Genomic DNA, 23,794 nt, shown 5'->3' with positions numbered 1-23,794 from the left:
CCCTCTACAGTGGGCCTCATCAACAAGGCCCTGGTCTGCCACTGACCACACGATAAACCCCCACACGTTCACTTTATTTATTTTTATAACAGTGTTCAATTTAGTTAAATTATTTAATTTAGTGTGTGTATTTAATTTAATTATCTGCTGAGCTGCTGTTTTTATATGTTGTTTTATATGTTATTTCTTGTTGTCTTTTTCTATGTTACATGTACGCACCAAGGAGAAGAGCAAATTCCTTTTAAGTGTAAACTTAATTGGCGAATAAAGCTATTCTGATTCTGATAGATAGGTAGATAGATAGGTATAGATCAGGATATCCTTATGGACATGCAAAAGGTGTCACCTGCCTTAGAGAAACAAAAATGGATGAACAAAGGAGCACAACAACAAGAAGATGACATCTACAGGTGACCAGAAGGAAAGCCTATATTGCCTAACAACCTTTTCAGATATGATGCAGTATTGAGCCATGGACTAAGTCATGTCTCAACAGGAGGGATGGTATGGTGTGTGTGTATGTGTGTGTGTCCTGTGTGTGTGTGTGTCCTGCAGATCACAGAGTCACTGAGGAATCAAAGTCCCAGAGTCCAAACCCAGCATAGAGAGGTTGAGTGAATGTGGTGGTGAAGGTGTGGAGGTGCATCAGTGAGTCAGAGACGCTGTAGAAGGACAGAGTGCCAGCAGGACAGTCCAGATACACTCCTACTCTGTGAGGGACAGAGGAGGACCCAGGGACACTGAGGGACATGGAGCTGTTATTGTGCCAGACAGAGTAACTATGACCATCAGAGCATCTCAGCATCCAGGACTGATTATTTTCTCCAAACCAGCTCTCTCGTCCGTCTCCTTTCCTCCTGATTCCTCTGTAACTCACTGATATATCAACGTCTCCTCTCCACTTCACCTCCCAGTAACAACGACCAGTCAGACCATTTCTACACAGCAGCTGAGGACAGAGACCATCAAACCTCTCTGGATGATCAGGATGTGGCTGCTTCTCTCTCACATATGTCACCTTCCTGTTGTTGTCAGACAGTTTGAGTTTTCTGTGCACTGTGTTTGGGTCCAGTTCCAGTTCACAAACATCTGATGGACAGAAAAAGACACAAACAGCAGCAGTTTATCATCAAACACAGCTGCTGCCTTTATTATTCACTCATTCATTCACTACTGCACTTTGTACTCTGACTAACTGTCACTTTCTACTGTGACTCACTGTCACTTCCTACTGTGACTCACTGTCACTTCCTACTCTGACTAACTGTCACTTTCTACTGTGACTCACTGTCACTTTCTACTGTGACTCACTGTCACTTTCTACTGTGACTCACTGTCACTTTCTACTGTGACTCACTGTCACTTCCTACTGTGACTCACTGTCACTTCCTACTCTGACTAACTGTCACTTTCTACTGTGACTCACTGTCACTTTCTACTGTGACTCACTGTCACTTTCTACTGTGACTCACTGTCACTTTCTACTGCGACTCACTTTGTGCTGAAGACCTGATTTTATTTTCCTGTTTGATAACCTCATGCCACAAATCCAGTTTCTTTCCCTCTACAGTGGGCCTCATCAACAAGGCCCTGGTCTGCCACTGACCACACGATAAACCCCCACACGTTCACTTTATTTATTTTTATAACAGTGTTCAATTTAGTTAAATTATTTAATTTAGTGTGTGTATTTAATTTAATTATCTGCTGAGCTGCTGTTTTTATATGTTGTTTTATATGTTATTTCTTGTTGTCTTTTTCTATGTTACATGTACGCACCAAGGAGAAGAGCAAATTCCTTTTAAGTGTAAACTTAATTGGCGAATAAAGCTATTCTGATTCTGATAGAAAATTACACCAAATTGAAATCTAATCTAATGATATATTTTAGTACCAGTGAATCCATAATAAATCTGTAATTCACAGATTGTTTCCTATTATATTATATTAAATATATAGTGCAGCGTATCAGAAGCACATATGAGACACACACACAGTTTCCGTTTCCTCTTTTTATTTTGAGTTCAGTTGCACAGTTGGCTTTAGGTGAAAAACCTTAAATATAGAAACAAAAAAAAGAAGAAAGAAACTTAGGCAATTCTACATCGTGCATATGACCGCAATAAATAAAAATAATAGAAAAATATCTCTCATGTGAAGTAGAAACATATACATCTAATTTGAAGTAGAAACATCGCATTTACATTAGAAGTTAGCCGAGCATGTACATGAACCTACCATGATTACAGATCACATACGGCGTTTAAATGGCACTTGCGCACAATTGCATATTATTATCTAGCGCTAACCTACGCAGCTCAAAGTCGTTAAAAAACAAACAAATACTTAACAGCAACACCACAGTGCTTACACTAGACAAACATTTCACCATGACATGAATCTAGAGTCCCAACCCCGCTGACGCTCCAGCCTAATATCATTCATAAACGCCGCGGCACAACAGTCCAGGCGCAGCGTCACATTTCTTTAGGACGCGGATCCAAAGTCTGGCTTCTTACCGGCTGCCTCTCCGGTGTTCATAGACGTGACAAGTTCGCACAACATCCCAGTGTTCCTCCTCTCGGCGTCCAGCGCGGTGTTTTATTAAAGCGTGTCCATTTCATTTCGCCTGATGAGACACCTGCCGCGGTCCCGCTACGTCGCGTGTATGACGTCATAGGGTGGAATGAATGAATGAACAGCTGATCGGCCCTGATCGTCTCGTTTGTCCGTTAATCCCCACACCTCATTTTTGTTGATTTTTCCCTTTAATTGCACTGTCTTTCTAAAATCCCCAAATAATTTCTGAAAGCTTGTTTGACCACACACACACACACACACACACACACAAACTCTAATGAAAGAATCACAAAGAATTGATCTAATATCTAACAAATGAGTAAAGAGAAGGAACCAATCAGCGCTCATGTTTCTGACACACTTCATACTTACATGGAGCTCAAAGTGCTTTCACAACTGGGGAAACGTCAGGAAATATAAAAGAACAATCAGCACATGACTTAGAAATGAAAGATCAGAATCAAATCACAGAGAAATCTTCACCTTAGAAAGAGAATGAAGGAGAAAGATGGAGAATATCTTTCAAATGAAACAATAGAGAGTCCAGACCAAGTGTTCATAAACTTTATTCTATGTCTCCAGAGTGGAACAGAACAGAATGTCTTTAATGCCAAGAACATGTTTACATTTACAGGAATGAGACCTCTGCATCCAGACTGAGGAGAGGGAGAGGACAGGAACAGCTGTGTGTGTGTGTGTGTGTGTGTGTGTGTGTGTGTGAGAGAGAGGGAGTGAGAGTGTGTCTGTGTTTGTGAGGACAAAGAGTGTGTGTGAGAAAGAATGTGAGTGTGAGTGTGTGTGTGTGTGTGTGTGTGTGTGTGTGTGTGTGTGTGTGTGTGTGAATGTGAGTGTTAGAGAGGGAGTGAGAGTGTGTCTGTGTTTGTGAGTGTGTGAAAAAGTGTGAGGAGAACGTGAGTCAGTGTGTTTGAGACAGGGAGTGTGTGTGAGAGAGAGCGAGAGAGAGTGTGTGTGTGTGGGTGTTTGTGATTGTGTGAGTGAAAAAGAGTGTTTGAGAGAGAACGTGTGTGAGAGGGAGCATTTGTATGTGAGGGTGTGTGTGAGGCAGAGAGTGTGTGTGAGAAAGAGTGTGTGTGAGAATTAGTGTGTGTGTGTGTGAGTGTGTGTGTGTGTGAGAAAGCGAGAGTGTGTTTGTGTGCGTGTGTGTGTGTGAGGAAATAAGAGAGTGTGTGTGTGTCTGTGTGTGTGTGTGTGTGTGTGTGTGTGTGTGTGTGTGTGTGTGTGTGTGTGTGTGTGTGTGTGTGTGTGTGTGTGTGTGTGTGTGTGTGTGTGCTACAGATCACACAGAGTCACTGAGGAATCAAAGCTCCAGAACCCAAACCCAGCATAGAGAGGTTGAGTGAATGTGGTGGTGAAGGTGTGGAGGTGGATCAGTGTGTGAGAGACGCTGTAGAAGGACAGAGTGCCAGCAGGACAGTCCACATACACTCCTACCCTGTGAGGGACAGAGGAGGACACAGGGACACTGAGGGTCGTGAAGCTGTTATCGTGATAGACAGAGTAACCACGACGATCAGAGCATCTCAGACTCCAGGACTGATTATCATCTCCAAACCTGCTGTCTGCTCTGTCTCCTTTCCTCCTGATTCCTCTGTAACTCACTGATATATAAACGTGTCCTCTCCACTCCACCTCCCAGTTACAACGACCAGTGAGAACATTTCTACTCAGCAGCTGAGCACAGTCATCAAACCTCTCTGGATGATCAGGATGTGGCTGCTTCTCTTCCACATATGTCACCTTCCTGTTGTTGTCAGACAGTTTGAGTTTTCTGTGCATTGTGTTTGGGTCCAGTTCAAGTTCACAAACATCTGATGGACAGAAGAAGACACAAACAGCAGCAGTTTATCATCAAACACAGCTGCTGCCTTTATTATTCAATCATTCACCCTTTATTAACACTTTATCCATCAGCATTCATTTAGTTAACTTATTTAATTTAGTGTGTTTTTAATTTAAGTATTCGCCGAGCTGCTGTTTGTACATGTTTTATGTTGTTTTATATGTTGTTTCTTGTTGTCTTTTCTATATGTTATACGTTCGCACCTAGAACCACAGCAAATTCCTCTTAAGTGTAAAGTTAATTGCCAAATTCTGCAATTCTGATTCTGATTCATTCACTACTGCACTTTCTACTGTGACTCACTGACACTTTCTACTGTGACTCACTGACACTTTCTACTGTGACTCACTGACACTTTCTACTGTGACTCACTGACACTTTCTACTGTGACTCACTGACCGTTTCTACTGTGACTCACTGACACTTTCTACTGTGACTCACTGACACGAAAAAACTCATAATCAATAAGAAGACTTTCTTTGTTGTCATCAGCAAAAATTTCAGATACAAAAATCTAAACAGACCTCATTTTATTTTCATGTTTGATGAAAAATAAAAGTGAACAAAACAACTTAAAAAAAATAGAAATCTAAACTAATTTTTAACTAATAATAAATGTCAGTACCAATGAATCCATAATAAATCTCAAATTCGCAGATTGTGTTATATTATATAATAAATTATAACGGGCCACACACACACACACACACACACACACACACACTTGGTAAAATGATCCAAGTTGAAATTTCTGCCAGCACACCAACATATGCAAAGATCCATAAAAGTTTATAAAGCAATAAAATCCCACCTGAGAGAAAAACACACAACCCCCAATCCTCATATTTAAGAAGCTGCAACCTGATCATTATTGATCAATGACTCAATCAATTGATCAGCTACTCCAACAGTTAATGGATTAATGAATATTCTAACTGACTCATCAAATAATAATTTCCTCAGTAAATATGAATCATTTCCTCTTTGAATTGTGTGTGTGGATGAAATGATGGAGGAACACACAGTGTGTCTGCTGCTTTGGTCTGAAGAATCAAAGTCAAATCAAACTTACATTTCCTCAGACCAGCTCTGATCCTCTGCTGTCCACCATGATCCATCCTGCAGGAAGACACAGAGGCACAGCAGCACATTATTGATTATTGATTTGGACACAGAGTTTTTACCTTCAACCAACAGGGAAACAGTCCACACTCTGTAGCTGTGTCCTTACCTGAGAGTGTCCAGTCTCCAGTGTGGACTCTCCAGTCCAGCAGACAGCAGTTTCTCTCCTGCGTCTCCTGGATGATTGTAGCTCAGGTCCAGCTTTCCCAGACTGGAGGGGTTGGAGCTCAGAGCTGAGGCCAGAGAAGCACAGCCTTCCTTTGTGATCATACAACCTGACAGTCTGAGAAGAGGGGGGGGGGGGGGCAGTTAGGAGATATATGGATATAAGACATAACTAAATCAGAAGGTAAGGAGCTAAATATACAGGAATGTTCCAGTGAAATATTTGCCCCACGACTTCTTTAGCAGGAACATCCTACAGGTTTAATGTCTCTTCACCCAGCATCAACCTGCATCCACGTTTAAATGGCCACAAACACAACAGCTGAGTCCTGACCTGAGAGTCTCCAGCTGACAGTGTGGACTCTCCAGTCCAGCAGACAGCAGCTTCACCCCTGAATCCTGCAGGTCATTGTGACTCAGGTCCAGGTCTCTCAGACTGGAGGACTGGGAGCAGAGGACTGAGGACAGAGCTTCACAGCTTCTCTCTGACAGATTACAGCCGCTGAGCCTGAGAAATGAATTGTTGAACATTTTATTTCTGTTCCCTAAAATGAGAAAGATCTTTGTGTGTCTCCACACTTACAGAGTTTTCCTGGAGGCTTTGACCACTGGCAGCAGTCTGAGAAGAGCCTCCTCTGAAGCAGAGTATTTCTTCAGGTCAAACACATCCAGATCTTCCTCTGATGACAGTAAGATGAAGGCCAGAGCAGACCACTGAGCAGAAGACAGTTTGGCTGTGGAGAGACGTCCTGGTCTCAGGTACCCTTGGATCTCCTCCACTAGAGAAAGATCCTTCAGCTCACTCAGACAGTGGAACAGATTGATGCTTCTCTCTGCAGAGACACCTTCACTGATCTTCTCCTTGATATATTGGACTGTTTCCTGGTTGGTCTCTGAGATCCTTCCTGTATGTTTCAGGAGGCCCCTTAAGAGAGTCTGATTGGTCTGCAGTGAAAGGCCCAAAAGGAAACGAAGAAACAAGTCAAGGTGTCCATTAGGACTCTGTAAGGCCTTGTCCACTGCACTCTGGTGGAGACGTCTCAGTTTAGATTCGTCTCCTGATAGAGAGGTTGATTGATTTGACAGCAGGTTGACTCCAGAGTTGATGAATGTCAGATGGACATAAAGAGCAGCCAGAAACTCCTGGACGCTCAGATGGACGAAGCAGAACACCTTGTGCTGGTACAGTCCCCTCTCCTCTTTAAAGACCTGAGTGAACACTCCTGAGTACACTGAGGCTGCTGTGATGTCCATGCCACACTCTGTCAGGCCTGAGTCATAGAAGATCAGGTTTCCTTTCTGCAGCTGATCAAAAGCCAGTTTTCCCAGAGACACAATCATCTCTTCACTCTCTGGATTCAAGTGCAGATCTGTCTCAGATCCTCCATCAAACTTACAGATCTTCACTTTGGTCTGAACTAGCAGGAAGAGGATGTACATCTCAGTCAGGGTCTTGGGCAGCTCTCCTCTCTCTCTGGTCTTCATCATGTCCTCCAGAACTGAGGCAGTGATCCAGCAGAAGACTGGAATGTGGCACATGATGTGGAGGCTTCGCGAGGTCTTGATGTGGGAGATGATGCTGCTGGCCTGCTCCTCATCTCTGAGTCTCTTCCTGAAGTACTCCTCCTTCTGAGGGTCAGTGAACCCTCTGACCTCTGTCACCATGTCCACGCTCTCAGCAGGGATCTGATTGGCTGCTGCAGGTCTTGTGGTTATCCAGAGGCGAGCAGATGGAAGCAGGTTCCCCCTGATGAGGTTTATCAGCAGAACATCCACTGAGGTGGACTCTCTAACATCGGTCAGGATCTCACCTTTGTGGAAGTCCAGAGGAAGTCGACACTCATCAAGACCGTCCAGGATGAAGACGACCCGGAAGTCTTCAAAGCTGCAGATTCCTGCTTCTTTGGTTTCAGTAAAGAAGAGATGAAGAAGCTCAACCAAGCTAAACTTTCTCCCTCTCAGCACATTCAGCTCTCTGAAGGTGAATGGAAATGTGAGCTGGATGTTCTGGTGGGCTTTGCCTTCAGCCCAGTCCAGAGTGAACTTCTGTGTTAAGAGGGTTTTCCCAATGCCAGCCACGCCCTTTGTCATCAGTGTTCTGACTGGCTGATCTCTTCCAGGTGAGGCTTTAAAGATGTCTTCACATCTGATTGGTGTTTCTTCTCTCGGTGCTTTCCTGGATGCTGCTTCAATCTGTCTGACCTCATGTTCATCATTGACCCCTCCAGCCCCTCCCTCTGTGATGTAGAGCTCTGTGTAGATCTCATTCAGAGGGGTTTGCTTTCCTGCTTTAGCGACCCCCTCACACACACTCTGGAACTTCTGCTTCAGCTTAGACTTCAGTTTACATTGGCACAGTGCAGCAACACTTCCTGATGAAGAGACAACCGTCAGAGGAGGGAAACATGGAGAAGAAAAGAAAACTACAGAGGAGAAAAGCATCAGAATTGTACAGAGGAGAAAAGTTTCACCAAATCAGCTTTGATTAGTTAGCCTAAGTTTAGTTTAGGCTCATCTTAGCCTTGGTTGGTCAGTGTGTGAGTGTAAGTCAGAGGATGGGGCACAGCAGCTGATTCTCTCTGTTACTATTCTCTGCTTCTGGACTCTCCCACCTCTTGGTGTCCAGACTCTCTCATGTGCTCAGACTCAGCGTCCCTTCAGCCTGTGGGGCCCTCACACTGTAAAGGTCCTAGAGTGTGTGTGTGCTTACACAGCCTGAGTGAGGATGAAGAGGTGCTGAACAAGTCCTTACAATTCTGTAGCTTGAAGCAGTAAGTGCATACTTGTATGTCAGAGTGTGTAGAGTGTGTAAGTGTGAAGCTTTAGTCCTGTGTCCTCTTTCCATCATGTTAAAGCTGTTAAATGCTCTTACTGCTGTGCAGAGACTCAGCCAGCTCCTCCTGCTTCATTCTCCTCAGGAAGGTCACTGTGAGCTTCATCAACGCCTCTCTGATGCTCCTCTGCTCTTCATCTTTACCACCCAACACCTCCTCATCCTCATTCTGGCTCTCAGAGAATTCTGGGTACTCTGGACTCAGCCCCTTCTGGATGTTCTTCAGCTCGTTCTTCACAAACCTGACAATGTTTTCCTCCAGCAGCTGAAAGAGTCAAACATGAGTTTGAATCAGGGGGACAGAGGATTCTGATTGGCCGTCAGGTGTGTGGTTACAGTGTATATGTTGACAACATGACTCAGTAGTGCAGGTAACCAGGATTCTAAACCTACAGACTTATGAAGATGCAGGTAACCAAAGCAACAGTTCTGATGATTCACACTAGGTTCCCACTTAATTTCCCTGGTCAAACTACATGTGCTGTGTTAAATCATCTCTTATTTCTCTCAACCTGGACATTTACACACCATAAATATGGAGTCCAGGTCTGCTGGATGCTGCTGGACACACCGACCTGTGGAAACCTCTGACTTCTTCAGCTGAACTCTGTGGAGAAACCAGGGAACATGAAGTTTGCAAACACACACAGACAGGTTATCAAGGAAACGCCTGTCTGTCTGTGTGATACAACAGGAAACACAAACAAGTGTATATCAGTGGAAATGCTGCTGTCTGTTGGTTCCACAAAGCCTGTCAGAGCCCTCAGAGGATCCTGGAGTCATTCTCCAGGACATCACTCAGGAGGACAGAGATGTGTCCTTCATTCAAGCAGACCTGTGCTTTGTGATGTCCTCTACTACAAAGACACAATGACAACATCAAAGTGACCTGGTTTAACCTCTGACCTTTCTTCAGCAGCCTTCTGTCCATCTTTGAAGTTAACAGGTTCACCCATGGACAGGTCACTCTTCATGGACACACAGCTGGGTACAGGAGAGTCTGCCCTCTGCTGGTGAACCCTATAAACACAGCATTGACAACACAACAGCAGATTGAAGCAGAAGGTCATGAGGTGAGTGTGAGGAGCAGCTAAAGCAGCTGTACACACCACTGCTGTCAGCTTCATAGAGGAGAGAATCACAATCATTCATTCTAATGGGAGGAGGAGCTGTGTTTGACTGAATGTTGCTTTAAACTACACACTTTGTGACAGAGACACACAAACCTTTGAAGTCTGTCATCCTCACTAACTCTGGGACTCAGCTTACAGAAATCTTGTTACTCAGCATCAAACAACAACAGAACCTGGACAAACATCAACGTCTCCCTCCCTCATGACCTGAACCTTTAATTCAGGTTTGAGATCTTTACAATGAGCCACCCAGGAAGCTCACTACCATCCAACACACATCACCCAGCATCATCCCTCTCCTCTGCTGACCTGTGCAGTCCTCCACATGAGGCTGCAGGACGGGTGGTGCCTGATTGACAGCCTCAACCTACGCACTTAGGTCAGCACGTTGAGATATGACCCCCCCCCCCCCCCCCCCCCCCCCGTGTGAGGGGCGCTCTTACTCTGTGTGTGAGGGTCCAGGTTTAGGACTGAAGTGTGGAGGTCCCTCCTCTTCATCACCGCAAACACTCATCGTCACTCCACTACAAGGAAACACACGTAAACACACACGGACAATCACACACGCACAAACATAAACAAACACACAGTCTGAAAAATGTACACACACACAAACACACAGACCAAAGTATGAAAGATAAACTTTGATCCATAAAATCATCGAATTAAACTCAAACTCACCGTGCGTCAGTCTGCTGCTCCTCCAACTAAACTTTCGCTTTCTGTTCCCACAGTCCTCTGCTCCGCCCTGTGTGTGTGTGCGTGTGCGTGTGCGTGTGCGTCACTTAGCACTATCAAGTGGACACATTGTAGAAGTGTGTTTTTTCTTGTTAAACTTCATTTAAATAAGTCATAAAGATAAATATTAACTTCAGTCTTTGAATGAAATTGCAGCTCTGCCTGCATCATGACGTAACAATCCATCACGTGTTTACAGACATAATCACACAAAAGCTAAACGGTGTGTGTGTGTGTGTGTGTGTGTGACCCCCTTAGATTGACCATCAGAAGGCTTTTGGTTTGATTTGCCGCGCGCTCTCTTGTAATGACTCAGTGTGACCAGCAGGGCTTCAACAACATCAGCGCGTCTATGGAGGAGGGACCGACGGACGGACGGAGGGACAGAGGGCTGAGTCCGCGTTCCACCCGCAGGAGGACTCCAGACCGACAGAGCCAGACGCGCCTCAGATCTCCATCTCTGCTTTGTGTTTGGATGGACTTGGTGGTGGGATCATCAGTGGGACGGCTCAATGTGGACACTTGTTGAATTCACGCTGGTTGCTCTTCTTCTTCTGCAGAGCCGCAAACACGTGAGGGCATCGGAACTGAAACTTGATCACTTTATAACGCAATGTAACGAAATCTAGAATCTTACAGCAGCTAAGAACTTTAACAACAGACACGATATAAAACATTCAGAGGTTTAGAGAATTGTTTTTTAATCTATTTCTTTTTTTATATAATTGTATGTCTTTGTTCCTAACTTCTTTTAAATGTTTACATGTTTGTAATTATCTAGAACTTCGTTTCTTTACTCTTTTTTGTTTCATCTCTAAAATCTCTTCACTCACAGATTTCTTTCTCATTTTTACTTTTTCACAATGATATCTGTTCATATGTTGTAAGTCCACAGCAGGACACCGGCAGGTTGTGTGTTCGCTCACACTCACGTTGGTGTTTGCAGATGGAGGCTCTTCCTCCTGAGTGCGACCTGAACTTCATCTTACTGCAGGAGGAGCGGAGCTGTGCGGAGCTGCTGAGGACCAACGGGAGCTCAGCAGGACAGGGTGAGTCGCATGGTGGCGCTGTGATGGGAAGACAACAGGCCAGAGGGTCAGACAAAGACAATGCAGCTGCTTCACCACAGGACTCCATTCTGATTGGTCAGTCCAGTATAATTAGAAATACATGCTTTTTGTTGAAGTTTTGTTTTCAGTCTCAGAATTTGCAGCTAAAGTAAAATGTACTGAACAACAAATATTGTTGAATCACACACACACACACACACACACACACACACAAACTCTAATGAACGAATCACAAAGAATTGATCTAATATCTAACAAATGAGTAAAGAGAAGGAACCAATCAGCGCTCATGTTTCTGACACACTTCATACTTACATGGAGCTCAAAGTGCTTTCACAACTGGGGAAACGTCAGGAAATATAAAAGAACAATCAGCACATGACTTAGAAATGAAAGATCAGAATCAAATCACAGAGAAATCTTCACCTTAGACAGAGAATGAAGGAGAAAGATGGAGAATATCTTTCAAATGAAACAATAGAGAGTCCAGACCAAGTGTTCATAAACTTTATTCTATGTCTCCAGAGTGGAACAGAACAGAATGTCTTTAATGCCAAGAACATGTTTACATTTACAGGAATGAGACCTCTGCATCCAGACTGAGGAGAGGGAGAGGACAGGAACAGCTGTGTGTGTGTGTGTGTGTGTGTGTGTGTGTGTGTGTGTGTGTGTGTGTGTGTGAGTTTGTGTGTGTGTGTGTGTGTGTGTGTGTGTGTGTGTGTGTGTGTGTGAGTGTTAGAGAGGGAGTGAGAGTGTGTCTGTGTTTGTGAGTGTGTGAAAAAGTGTGAGGGAGAACGTGAGTCAGTGTGTTTGAGACAGGGAGTGTGTGTGAGAGAGAGCGAGAGGGAGTGTGTGTGTGTGTGTGAGGACAAAGAGTGTGTGTGAGAAAGAATGTGAGTGTGAGTGTGTGTGTGAGAGAGTGGGTGTGGGTGTTTGTGATTGTGTGAGTGAAAAAGAGTGTTTGAGAGAAAACGTGTGTGAGTGTGTGTGAGAGGGAGCATTTGTATGTGAGGGTGTGCGTGAGGCAGAGAGTGTGTGTGAGAAAGAGTGTGTGTGAGAATTAGTGTGTGTGTGTGTGTGTGTGTGTGTTAAAGCGAGAGTGTGTGTGTGTGTGTGTGAGGAAATAAGAGAGTGTGTGTGTGTGTGTGTGTCTTTGTGTGTGTGTGTGTGTGAGGAAGCAAGCGAGTGTGTGTGTGTGTGTGTGGAAGCGAGCGTGTGTGTGTGTGTGCGAGGAAATAAGAGAGTGTGTGTGTGTGTGTGTCTTTGTGTGGAAGCAAGAGTGTGTGTGTGTGTATGTGTGTGTGTGTGTGTGTGTGTGTGTGTGTGTGCTACAGATCACACAGAGTCACTGAGGAATCAAAGTTCCAGATCCCAAACCCAGCATAGAGAGGTTGAGTGAATGTGGTGATGAAGGTGTGGAGGTGGATCAGTGTGTGAGAGACGCTGTAGAAGGACAGAGTGCCAGCAGGACAGTCCACATACACTCCTACTCTGAGAGGGACAGAGGAGGACACAGGGACACTGAGGGACGTGAGGCTGTTATTGTGCCAGACAGAGTAACCATGGCGATCAGAGCATCTCAGACTCCAGGAGTGATTATTATCTCCAAACCTGCTGTCTGCTCTGTCTCCTTTCCTGCTGATTCCTCTGTAACTCACTGATATATAAACGTGTCCTCTCCACTCCACCTCCCAGTAACAACGACCAGTCAGAACATTTCTACTCAGCAGCTGAGGCCAGAGACCACCAAACCACTCTGGATGATCAGGATGTGGCTGCTTCTCTTCCACATATGTCAACTTCCTGTTGTTGTCAGACAGTTTGAGTTTTCTGTGCATTGTGTTTGGGTCCAGTTCCAGTTCACAAACATCTGATGGACAGAAAAAGACACAAACAGCAGCAGTTTATCATCAAACACAGCTGCTGCCTTTATTATTCAATCATTCACCCTTTATTAACACTTTATCCATCAGCATTCATTTAGTTAACTTATTTAATTTACTGTGTTTTTAATTTAAGTATTCACCGAGCTGCTGTTTGTTCATGTTTTATGTTGTTTTATATGTTGTTTCTTGTTGTCTTTTCTATATGTTATACGTTCGCCCCTAGAACCACAGCAAATTCCTCTTAAGTGTAAACTTAATTGGCAAATAAAGCAATTCTGATTCTGATTCATTCACTTCTGCACTTTCTACTGTGACTCACTGACACTTTCTACTGTGACTCACTGACACTTTCTACTGTGACTCACTGACACTTTCTACTGTGACTCACTGACACTTTCTACTGACACACATTTGATACAAAATCTCATAATCAATAAGAAGACTTTCTTTGTTGTCATCAGCAAAAATTTCAGATACAAAAATCTAAACAGACCTGATTTTATTTTCATGTTTGATGAAAAATAAAAGTGAACAAAACAACTAAAAAAAATAAAATCTAAACTAATTTTTAACTAATAATAAATGTCAGTACCAATGAATCCATAATAAATCTCTAATTCGCAGATTGTGTTATATTATATAATAAATTATAAAAGGGCCACACACACACACACACACACACACACACACTTGGTAAAATGATCCGAGTTGAAATTTCTGCCAGCACACCAACATATGCAAAGACCCATAAAAGTTTATAAAGCAATAAAATCACACCTGAGAGAAAAACACACAACCCCCAATCCTCATATTTAAGAAGCTGCAACCTGATCATTATTGATCAATGACTCAATCAATTGATCAGTTACTCCAACAGTTAATGGATCAATGAATATTCTAACTGACTCATCAAATATTAATTTCCTCAGTAAATATGAATCATTTCCTCTTTGAATTGTGTGTGTGGATGAAATGATGGAGGAACACACAGTGTGTCTGCTGCTTTGGTCTGAAGAATCAAAGTCAAATCAAACTTACATTTCCTCAGACCAGCTCTGATCCTCTGCTGTCCACCATGATCCATCCTGCAGGAAGACACAGAGGCACAGCAGCACAGGATTGATTATTGATGTGGACACAGAGTTTTTACCTTCAACCAACAGGGAGACAGTCCACACTCTGTAGCTGTGTCCTTACCTGAGAGTGTCCAGGCTCCAGTCTGGACTCTCCAGTCCAGCAGACAGCAGCTTCTCTCCTGCGTCTCCAGGATGATTGTAGCTCAGGTCCAGCTCTCTCAGACTGGTGGGGTTGGAGCTCAGAGCTGAGGCCAGAGAAGCACAGCCTTCCTGTGTGATCATACAACCTGACAGTCTGAGAGCAGGGGGGGGGGGGGGGTGAAGGCAGTTAGCAGATATATGGATATAAGACATAACTAAATCAGAAGGTAAGGAGCTAAATATACAGGAATGTTTCAGTGAAATATTTGCCCCACCACTTCTTTAGCAGGAACATCCTACAGGTTTAATGTCTCTTCACCCAGCATCAACCTGCATCCACGTTTAAATGGCCACAAACACAACAGCTGAGTCCTGACCTGAGAGTCTCCAGCCGACAGTGTGGACTCTCCAGTCCAGCAGACAGCAGCTTCACCCATGAATCCTGCAGGTCATTGTTACTCAGGTCCAGGTCTCTCAGACAGGAGGACTGGGAGCAGAGGACTGAGGACAGAGCTTCACAGCTTCTCTCTGACAGATTACAGCTACTGAGCCTGAAGAAAAGATTCAATCATGACAAATAATTAATATCGAAATTAGGAATCAGGGAGTGACATTGTGGTTGTCTCTTAAACTCAACACAGAATTGCAAAGAATTTAGGAGGTTTGGGATGAAATGCAAGAAAATGATTCTGAAATTATTGTTAATATTTGAGATAACTTGTGACTATTTTTGCCAAATCAACAAAAAAAAATCAACATTTCCTCCTTTTGAGAGGGAGTGTGTGTGTGTGTGTGTGTGTGTGTGTGTGTGTGTCTGTGTTCATGGAGCTGCATCATGTGTGGGTATGTGTAACTGCAGCATTCCTTGAAATAAAAACACTCCAAGAGAAACAAGCAGGTCAAGTGACTGAAAGCTCACTGTGTTTCACCTTCAAACATATATATCGTACTGACCTGAGAGTCTCCAGCTGACAGTGTGGACTCTCCAGTCCAGCAGACAGCAGCTTCACTCCTGAAACCTGCAGGTTGTGACTCAGGTCCAGGTCTCTCAGGCTGGAGGACTGGGAGCAGAGGACTGAGGACAGAGCTTCACAGCTTCTCTCTGACAGATTGCAGTGACTGAGCCTGAGGAAAAGATTCAATCATTACAAATAATTCACATCAAAATCAGGGTCATGTGATTTCACAATGTAGAGAAAAATTTGAATAAGGAAATTGTATCATGAAAACGTAATCAACACAGAATTGCATAGAATTCTGGAGATTTGGGATGAAATGCATGAAAATAATTCTGAAATTATTGTAAATGTTTGTGGTAACTTGAGTTAATTTGTCAAATAACAAGACAAGTGGAGAAATATTTCCTCCTTGAGAAAGAGAGAAAGAGAGAGAAAGAGAGAGAGAGAGAGAGACGCATCATGTGTGGGACTGTGTTATTGCAGCATTCCTTGAAATAAAAACATTCCAAGAGAAACAATGTTAGAAAAATGCTAATTGGGTTATAATGTGAGATAGGAAAATGCGGAAGAGTATGCTGAGCAGGTGAGGAGGATGCTTGCTTTCTGACTGGACAATCTTATTTCTAAACTCAGCTGAATGGCAGGAACCATGTCTTGCTGAATTGCCAGTTAACATACAAGACAATGCCTTGGCACATGCAGGGGAGTCGACCTAGTGGATAAGTATTACTGCTTGAGCTGTTGAAAACTCCAACCCAGTCAACCCAGACTGTAATGATCACCTGTATCTAGCTATATAACTCTCTCAACAAACGAGCAGGTCAAGTGACTGAAAGTTCACAGTGTTTCACCTTCAAACATTTATATCTTGCTGACCTGAGAGTCTCCAGCTGACAGTGTGGACTCTCCAGTCCAGCAGACAGCAGCTTCACTCCTGAATCCTGCAGGTCATTGTGACTCAGGTCCAGGTCTCTCAGGCTGGAGGTCTGGGAGCAGAGGACTGAGGACAGGGCTTCACAGCTTCTCTCTGACAGATTACAGCCGCTGAGCCTGAGAAATGAATTGTTGAACATTTTATTTTTTGTTCCCTAAAATGAGAAAGATCTTTGTGTTTCTCCACACTTACAGAGTTTTCCTGGAGGCTTTGACCACTGGCAGCAGCCTGAGAAGAGCCTCCTCTGAAGCAGAGTATTTCTTCAGGTCAAACACGTTCAGATCTTCCACAGACGACAGTAAGATGAAGGCCAGAGCAGACCACTGAGCAGGAGACAGCTTGTCTCTGGAGAGACGGCCTGGTCTCAGGTACCCTTGGATCTCCTCCACTAGAGAAAGATCCTTCAGCTCACTCAGACAGTGGAACAGATTGATGCTTCTCTCTGCAGAGACACCTTTATTGATCTTCTTCTTGATATACTGGACTGTTTCCTGGTTGGTCTCTGAGCTCCTTCCTGTATGTTTCAGGAGGCCCCTTAAGAGAGTCTGATTGGTCTGCAGTGAAAGGCCCAAAAGGAAACGAAGAAACAAGTCCAGGTGTCCATTAGGACTCAGTAAGGCCTCGTCCACTGCACTCTGGTGGAGACGTCTCAGTTTATATTTGTCTCCTGATAGTTTGGACCACAGAGAGGTTGGTTGATCTTCTGACAGCAGGTTGACTCCTAACTTGATGAATGTCAGATGGACATAAAGAGCAGCCAGAAACTCCTGGACGCTCAGATGGACGAAGCAGAACACCTTGTGCTGGTACAGTCCCCTCTCCTCTTTAAAGACCTGAGTGAACACTCCTGAGTACACTGTGGCTGCTGTGATGTTGATGCCACACTCTGTCAGGTCTGAGTCATAGAAGATCAGGTTTCCTTTCTGCAGCTGATCAAAAGCCAGTTTTCCCAGAGACACAATCATCTCTTCACTCTCTGGATTCCAGTGCAGATCTGTCTCAGATCCTCCATCATACTTAAAGATCTTCACTTTGGTCTGAACTAGCAGGAAGTGGATGTACATCTCAGTCAGGGTCTTGGGCAGCTCTCCTCTCTCTCTGGTCTTCATCATGTCCTCCAGAACTGAGGCAGTGATCCAGCAGAAGACTGGGATGTGGCACATGATGTGGAGGCTTTGTGAGGTCTTGATGTGGGAGATGATGCTGCTGGCCTGCTCCTCATCTCTGAGTCTCTTCCTGAAGTACTCCTCCTTCTGAGGGTCAGTGAACCCTCTGACCTCTGTCACCATGTCCACGCTCTCAGCAGGGATCTGATTGGCAGCTGCAGGTCTTGTGGTGATCCAGAGGCGAGCAGATGGAAGCAGCTTCCCCCTGATGAGGTTTATCAGCAGAACATCCACTGAGGTGGACTCTCTAACATCGGTCAGGATCTCACCTTTGTGGAAGTCCAGAGGAAGTCGACACTCATCAAGACCGTCCAGGATGAAGACGACCCGGAAGTCTTCAAAGCTGCAGATTCCTGCTTCTTTGGTTTCAGTAAAGAAGAGATGAAGAAGCTCAACCAAGCTGAACTTTCTCCCTCTCAGCACATTCAGCTCTCTGAAGGTGAATGGAAATGTGAGCTGGATGTTCTGGTGGGCTTTGCCTTCAGCCCAGTCCAGAGTGAACTTCTGTGTTAAGAGGGTTTTCCCAATGCCAGCCACGCCCTTTGTCATCAGTGTTCTGACTGGCTGATCTCTTCCAGCTGAGGCTTTAAAGATGTCTTCACTTCTGATTGGTGTTTCTTCTCTCTGTGCTTTCCTGGATGCTGCTTCAATCTGTCTGACCTCATGTTCTTCATTGAGCCCTCCAGCCCCTCCCTCTGTGATGTAGAGCTCTGTGTAGATCTCATTCAGAGAGGTTTGCTTTCCTGCTTTAGCGACCCCCTCACACACACTCTGGAACTTCTGCTTCAGCTTAGACTTCAGTTTACGTTGGCACAGTGCAGCAACACTTCCTGATGAAGAGACAACAGTCAGAGGAGGGAAACATGGAGAAGAAAAGAAAACTATAGAGGAGAAAAGCATCAGAATTGTACAGAGGAGAAAAGTTTCACCAAATCAGCTTTGATTAGTTAGCCTCAGTTTAGTTTAGGCTCATCTTAGCCTTGGTTGGTCAGTGTGTGAGTGTAAGTCAGAGGATGGGGCACAGCAGCTGGTTCTCTCTGTTACTATTCTCTGCTTCTGGACTCTCCCACCTCTTGGTGTCCAGACTCTCTCATGTGCTCAGACTCAGCGTCCCTTCAGCCTGTGGGGCCCTCACACTGTAAAGGTGGTAGAGTGTGTGTGTGCTTACACAGCCCGAGTGAGGATGAAGAGGTGCTGAACAAGTCCTTACAATTCTGTAGCTTGAAGCAGTAAGTGCATACTTGTATGTCAGAGTGTGAAGAGTGTGTAAGTGTGAAGCTTTAGTCCTGTTTCCTCTTTCCATCATGTTAAAGCTGTTAAATGCTCTTACTGCTGTGCAGAGACTCAGCCAGCTCCTCCTGCTTCATTCTCCTCAGGAAGGTCACTGTGAGCTTCATCAACGCCTCTCTGATGCTCCTCTGCTCTTCATGTTTACCACCCAACACCTCCTCATCCTCATTCTGGCTCTCAGAGAATTCTGGGTACTCTGGACTCAGCCCCTTCTGGATGTTCTTCAGCTCGTTCTTCACAAACCTGACAATGTTTTCCTCCAGCAGCTGAAAGAGTCAAACATGAGTTTGAATCAGGGGGACAGAGGATTCTGATTGGCTGTCAGGTGTGTGGTTACAGTGTATATGTTGACAACATGATTCAGGAGTGCAGGCAACCAGGATTCTAAACCTACAGACTTATGAAGATGCAGGTAACCCTAGCAACAGTTCTGATGCTTCACACTAGGTTCCCACTGAACTCTCCCTGGTCAAACTACATGTGCTGTGTTAAATCATCTCTTATTTCTCTGTCCAATAGATTCTCCACCCAGTGACATCGTCCATATGTAAGTGGGCGGAGCCTGGACATTTACACACCATAAATATGGAGTCCAGGTCTGCTGGATGCTGCTGGACACACCGACCTGTGGAAACCTCTGACTTCTTCAGGTGAACTCTGTGGAGAAATCAGGGAACATGAAGTTTGCAAACACACACAGACAGGTTGTCAAGGAAACGCCTGTCTGTCTGTCTGTGTGATACAACAGGAAACACAAACAAGTGATTTTCAGTGGAAATGCTGGTTCTGCTGGTTCCACAAAGCCTGTCAGAGCCCTCAGAGGATCCTGGAGTCATTCTCCAGGACATCACTCAGGAGGACAGAGATGTGTCCTTCATTCAAGCAGACCTGTGCTTTGTGATGTCCTCTACTACAAAGACACAATGATAACATCAAAGTGACCTGGTTTAACCTCTGACCTGTCTTCAGCAGCCTTCTGTCCATCTTTGAAGTCAATAGGTTCAGGCATGGACCAGTCACTCTTCATGGACACACAGCTGGGTACAAGAGCAGAAGGTCATGAGGTGAGTGTGAGGAGCAGCTAAAGCAGCTGTACACACCACTGCTGTCAGCTTCATAGAGGAGAGAATCACAATCATTCATTCTAATGGGAGGAGGAGCTGTGTTTGACTGAATGTTGCTTTAAACTACACACATTGTGACAGCGACATACAAACCTTTGAAGTCTGTCATCCTCACTAACTCTGGGACTCAGCTTACAGAAATCTTGTTCGAATGAGCTCATTCTGTCACTCAGCATCAAACCCAATATGTCCTTTGTTCCAAGAGGACCTGGACTTTCACTCGAGTGCATTTCCACTCACAACTCACTGATTAGTCTGTTGGTTACTGCTTGGTTATTGGATTAGTTTGATCCTTTAAACTAAAATGTATTTTTACCTTCAAAATAAAGTGCATGTACTGCAGCATCCAGTGCTCACTTTTCACCAATAAAACAGGGTTTAATAAATATATAAAAGCTTCATTCTTGCTTTTTTGAACAAATTAAAGCAAAAACTGAAAATAATTCTAAATGAAAGAAATCCCTCAAACAACACAGGAAGTGGTTTGTTTGTGTGAATCACATTGAAATGAAGGTGAACAGAATTCATCATGGAGGCAGAATCATGATCACATCAATTTAACACTGACGCGAAGTTGGAGCACATTTATTTTTGTGTTGTGCGTCATTTTGAAGAAGATAAACTATTTTGATGATGCAGAAACTAAACCTTAAACCAGGACTAAACAGGACATGAATGCTCAGGCTTCAGATAACAAATGACCACAACATGTCAGAAAATAAAAACACAACCATCAAATAAGAGAGGTCCATGGTCAAATAACACAAATAAAACATGTTTTTATTTGAAGATGTGTCCAAACTCTTCATCCGGTGCAGCTTTCTCCATGTGGTGCCTGCAGTCATTATTTGATTCTGGCACTCTTTGTGCTCACCTGTCAGTCAAATGTGTCACGCCCATGCCCCGCCCACAGCAGTGCCCATGCCCCGCCCACAGAGGGGAGGTTGGAAACTTTGGCTGAGTTTTGAATTTTATTTGACGTGTGGTCATTTGTTATTGGAAACATGAACATTTATTATTGGAACTAAATATATTCCACATCAGCACTTTATACATAGAAGATCAGAATTATATTAAATATGAAATGTGTTATATTAATAAACTTGCTTGCTTCCTCTACTACAAAGACACAATGATAACATCAAAGTGACCTGGTTTAACCTCTGACCTGTCTTCAGCAGCCTTCTGTCCATCTTTGAAGTCAATACGTTCACCCATGGACCTGTCGCTCTTCATGGACACACAGCTGGGTACAGGAGAGTCTGCCCTCTGCTGGTGAACCCTATAAACACAGCATTGACAACACAACAGCAGATTGAAGCAGAAGGTCATGAGGTGAGTGTGAGGAGCAGCTAAAGCAGCTGTACACACCACTGCTGTCAGCTTCATAGAGGAGAGAATCACAATCATTCATTCTAATGGGAGGAGGAGCTGTGTTTGACTGAATGTTGCTTTAAACTACACACATTGTGACAGAGACACACAAACCTTTGAAGTCTGCCATCCTCACTAACTCTGGGACTCAGCTTACAGAAATCTTGTTCGACTGAGCTCATTCTGTCACTCAGCATCAAACCCAATATGTCCTTTGTTCCAAGAGGACCTGGACTTTCACTCGAGTGCATTTCCACTCACAACTCACTGATTAGTCTGTCGGTTACTAATTGGTTATTGGATTAGTTTGATCCTTGTATTTTTACCTTCAAAATGAAATGCATGTACTGCAGCATCCAGTGCTCACTTTTCACCAATAAAACAGGGTTTAATAAATATATAAAAGCTTCATTCTTGCTCTTTTGAACAAATCAAAGCAAAAACTGAAAATAATTCTAAATGAAAGAAATCCCTCAAACAACACAGGAAGTGGTTTGTTTGTGTGAATCACATTGAAATGAAGTTGAACAGAATTCATCATGGAGGCAGAATCATGATCACATCAATTTAACACTGACGTGAAGTTGGAGCACATTTATCTTTGTGTTGTGCGTCATTTTGAAGAAGATAAACTATTTTGATGATGCAGAAACTAAACCTTAAACCAGGACTAAACAGGACCCCCCCCCTGACGGGCGCTCTTACTCTGTGTGTGAGGGTCCAGGTTTAGGACTGAAGTTTGGAGGTCCTTCCTTTTCATCACCGCAATCACTCATCGCACTCCACTACAAGGAAACACACACGTAAACACACACGGACAACCATAAACAAACACACAAGTAAAGTACAGATACCGCTTGTTAAATTTAACTCAAGTACAAGTAAAAGTACTACATTCAGATGTTTACTTAAAAGTACTGAAGTACTTGTTTTTAAAAGTACTTAAGTATCAAGAGTACATTTTCTAAATATTGTATTATTACTGCCACAGTGCTTACCTTTACCTATAGAAACCTACTGGATGGAGTTTTTATGATATCTTTCATGTTAATACCTTGAAGAATGTAACAAATTATGAAAATAAAATCGTGCTTAGATGAATGGGTTTATATGCAAGAAGAAAAAAGAAAATGCAGCTAATTTGTGTGTATGTGTGACAACACGCGCGCGCGCGCGCGCACACACACACACACACACACACACACACACAGTATTCCTAAACCTATGTGTGACAAGTTGATAATAATTAATGAAAACAAATATTACCCATCAACAGTGGTGGTAAAGTCTCGGCCTCTGATAAGTTTGACTTTCTTTTTTTATCGGTGTTCGTTTGTCCAGAACACTTCCGTTTTGCCCCAGGCTATTATATTTCGACTGCCAACGATACCAAGGGCTTCTTTAAGTGCCTCCATGCACGAGGAACAGTGAAAACTACGTTTAAACAGGACATGACGGACTACCTACATACGCTTTTACAGGGTCGTATTCACCCGGGACTAGTATTATCTGAGGTTGTTATTCCGAACCGTTTTACAGAAGGGAAAAACTCCCCGACATTCTCCGGATCGCTGATAGGCTGTCCCTGTGAGTGGCACCTGTACGATCCAATCACGTTTGAGACGGAAACAACAAAATACTGAATCCACAGGGTTTCTCCGCTTTTTTATTTAATTTAGAAGAAGTAACGAGTACTCATGGTTATGGATAGAAATGTAGCGGAGTAAAAAGTACGATATTTGCCTTCAAATGTACTTGAGTAAAAGTCATAAGTACTCCCCCAACATGATACTCGAGTAAAGTGCAGATCCCTAAAAAGTGTACTTAAGTACAGTACTCAGGTAAATGTTCTCCGTTACTGTCCGCCACTGACACACACACACAACACACAGACCAAAGTATGAAAGATAAACTTTGATCCATAAAATCATCGAATTAAACTCAAACTCACACTGCGTCAGTCTGCTGCTCCTCCAACTAAACTTTCACTTTCTGTTCCCACAGTCCTCTGCTCCGCCCTGTGTGTGTGTGCGTGTGTGTCACTTAGCACCATCAAGTGGACACATTGCAGAAGTGTGTTTTTTCTTGTTAAACTTCATTTAAATAAGTAATAAAGATAAATATTTACTTGAGTGCGAGTGTGTGTGGTGACCCCTGGTTGAGATCCGGACAGAATTCAGCAAAGTGCAACCAGTTTTAATGTCAATAGTTTTGATGCTGAAGTTTGTGTGTTCTGGCAAATGAAACACAAAGATTGAGGTTTTTCGCTCTCCGTTGGCTTTGTTGTTGCTTTTGGTTTGATTTGCCGCGCGCTCTCTTGTAATGACTCAGTGTGACCAGCA

At 43.7% G+C, this 23,794-nt stretch overlaps 1 protein-coding gene across 6 annotated transcripts; it reads right to left on the bottom strand.

Annotated features, from left to right (window-relative positions):
- Window positions 1-523: 523 nt before the first annotated feature.
- On the bottom strand, window positions 524-23,481 carry LOC142989436 (NACHT, LRR and PYD domains-containing protein 3-like). Of its 6 annotated transcripts, XM_076138959.1 has the most exons (13): window positions 23,404-23,479; window positions 22,158-22,237; window positions 21,247-21,360; window positions 19,533-19,611; window positions 18,995-19,220; window positions 16,691-18,494; window positions 16,441-16,614; window positions 15,560-15,730; window positions 14,983-15,156; window positions 6,063-6,236; window positions 5,673-5,846; window positions 5,514-5,560; window positions 524-1,089 (listed from the first exon to the last, which is right to left on the bottom strand). In XM_076138959.1, the coding sequence occupies exons 2-13, from the start codon at window positions 22,226-22,228 to the stop codon at window positions 557-559; spliced, it is 3,741 nt and encodes a 1,246-aa protein (XP_075995074.1). In that variant the 5' UTR covers window positions 22,229-22,237; window positions 23,404-23,479; the 3' UTR covers window positions 524-556. The 6 variants fall into 6 exon arrangements, with proteins under 6 accessions (XP_075995074.1, XP_075995078.1, XP_075995077.1 ...); XM_076138960.1 differs by lacking the exons at window positions 524-1,089; window positions 5,514-5,560; window positions 5,673-5,846; window positions 6,063-6,236 and adding exons at window positions 11,994-13,372; window positions 14,427-14,473; window positions 14,586-14,759; XM_076138963.1 differs by lacking the exons at window positions 14,983-15,156; window positions 15,560-15,730; window positions 16,441-16,614; ... (1 more) ...; window positions 18,995-19,220; window positions 19,533-19,611 and adding exons at window positions 6,312-8,100; window positions 8,601-8,826; window positions 9,090-9,168; window positions 9,468-9,581 and having other exon boundaries at window positions 23,404-23,481.
- Between the last annotated feature and the right edge of the window lie 313 nt (window positions 23,482-23,794).

Source organism: Genypterus blacodes, unplaced genomic scaffold (assembly GCF_046128005.1).
Source record: "Genypterus blacodes isolate CSIRO-AG114 ecotype Tasmania unplaced genomic scaffold, CSIRO-AGI_Gbla_v1 ptg000422l_1, whole genome shotgun sequence".
NCBI lineage: Eukaryota > Metazoa > Chordata > Actinopteri > Ophidiiformes > Ophidiidae > Genypterus > Genypterus blacodes.
This window is presented reverse-complemented; position numbering and strand designations above follow the sequence as displayed.

What these genes read in the sequence shown, in the direction of transcription:
- LOC142989436 (XM_076138959.1), bottom strand. Translation starts at nt 22,228, where the DNA reads ATGAGTGATTGCGGTGATGAAAAGGAAGGACCTCCAAACTTCAGTCCT. An exon ending in CAGAAGGCTGCTGAAGACAG is followed by an intron (nt 19,612 to 21,246) that starts GTCAGAGGTTAA and finishes ATTTCTCCACAG; the next exon opens with AGTTCACCTGAAGAAGTCAG. An exon ending in TGTCAGCTGGAGACTCTCAG is followed by an intron (nt 5,847 to 6,062) that starts GTCAGGACTCAG and finishes CCCTCTTCTCAG; the next exon opens with ACTGTCAGGTTGTATGATCA.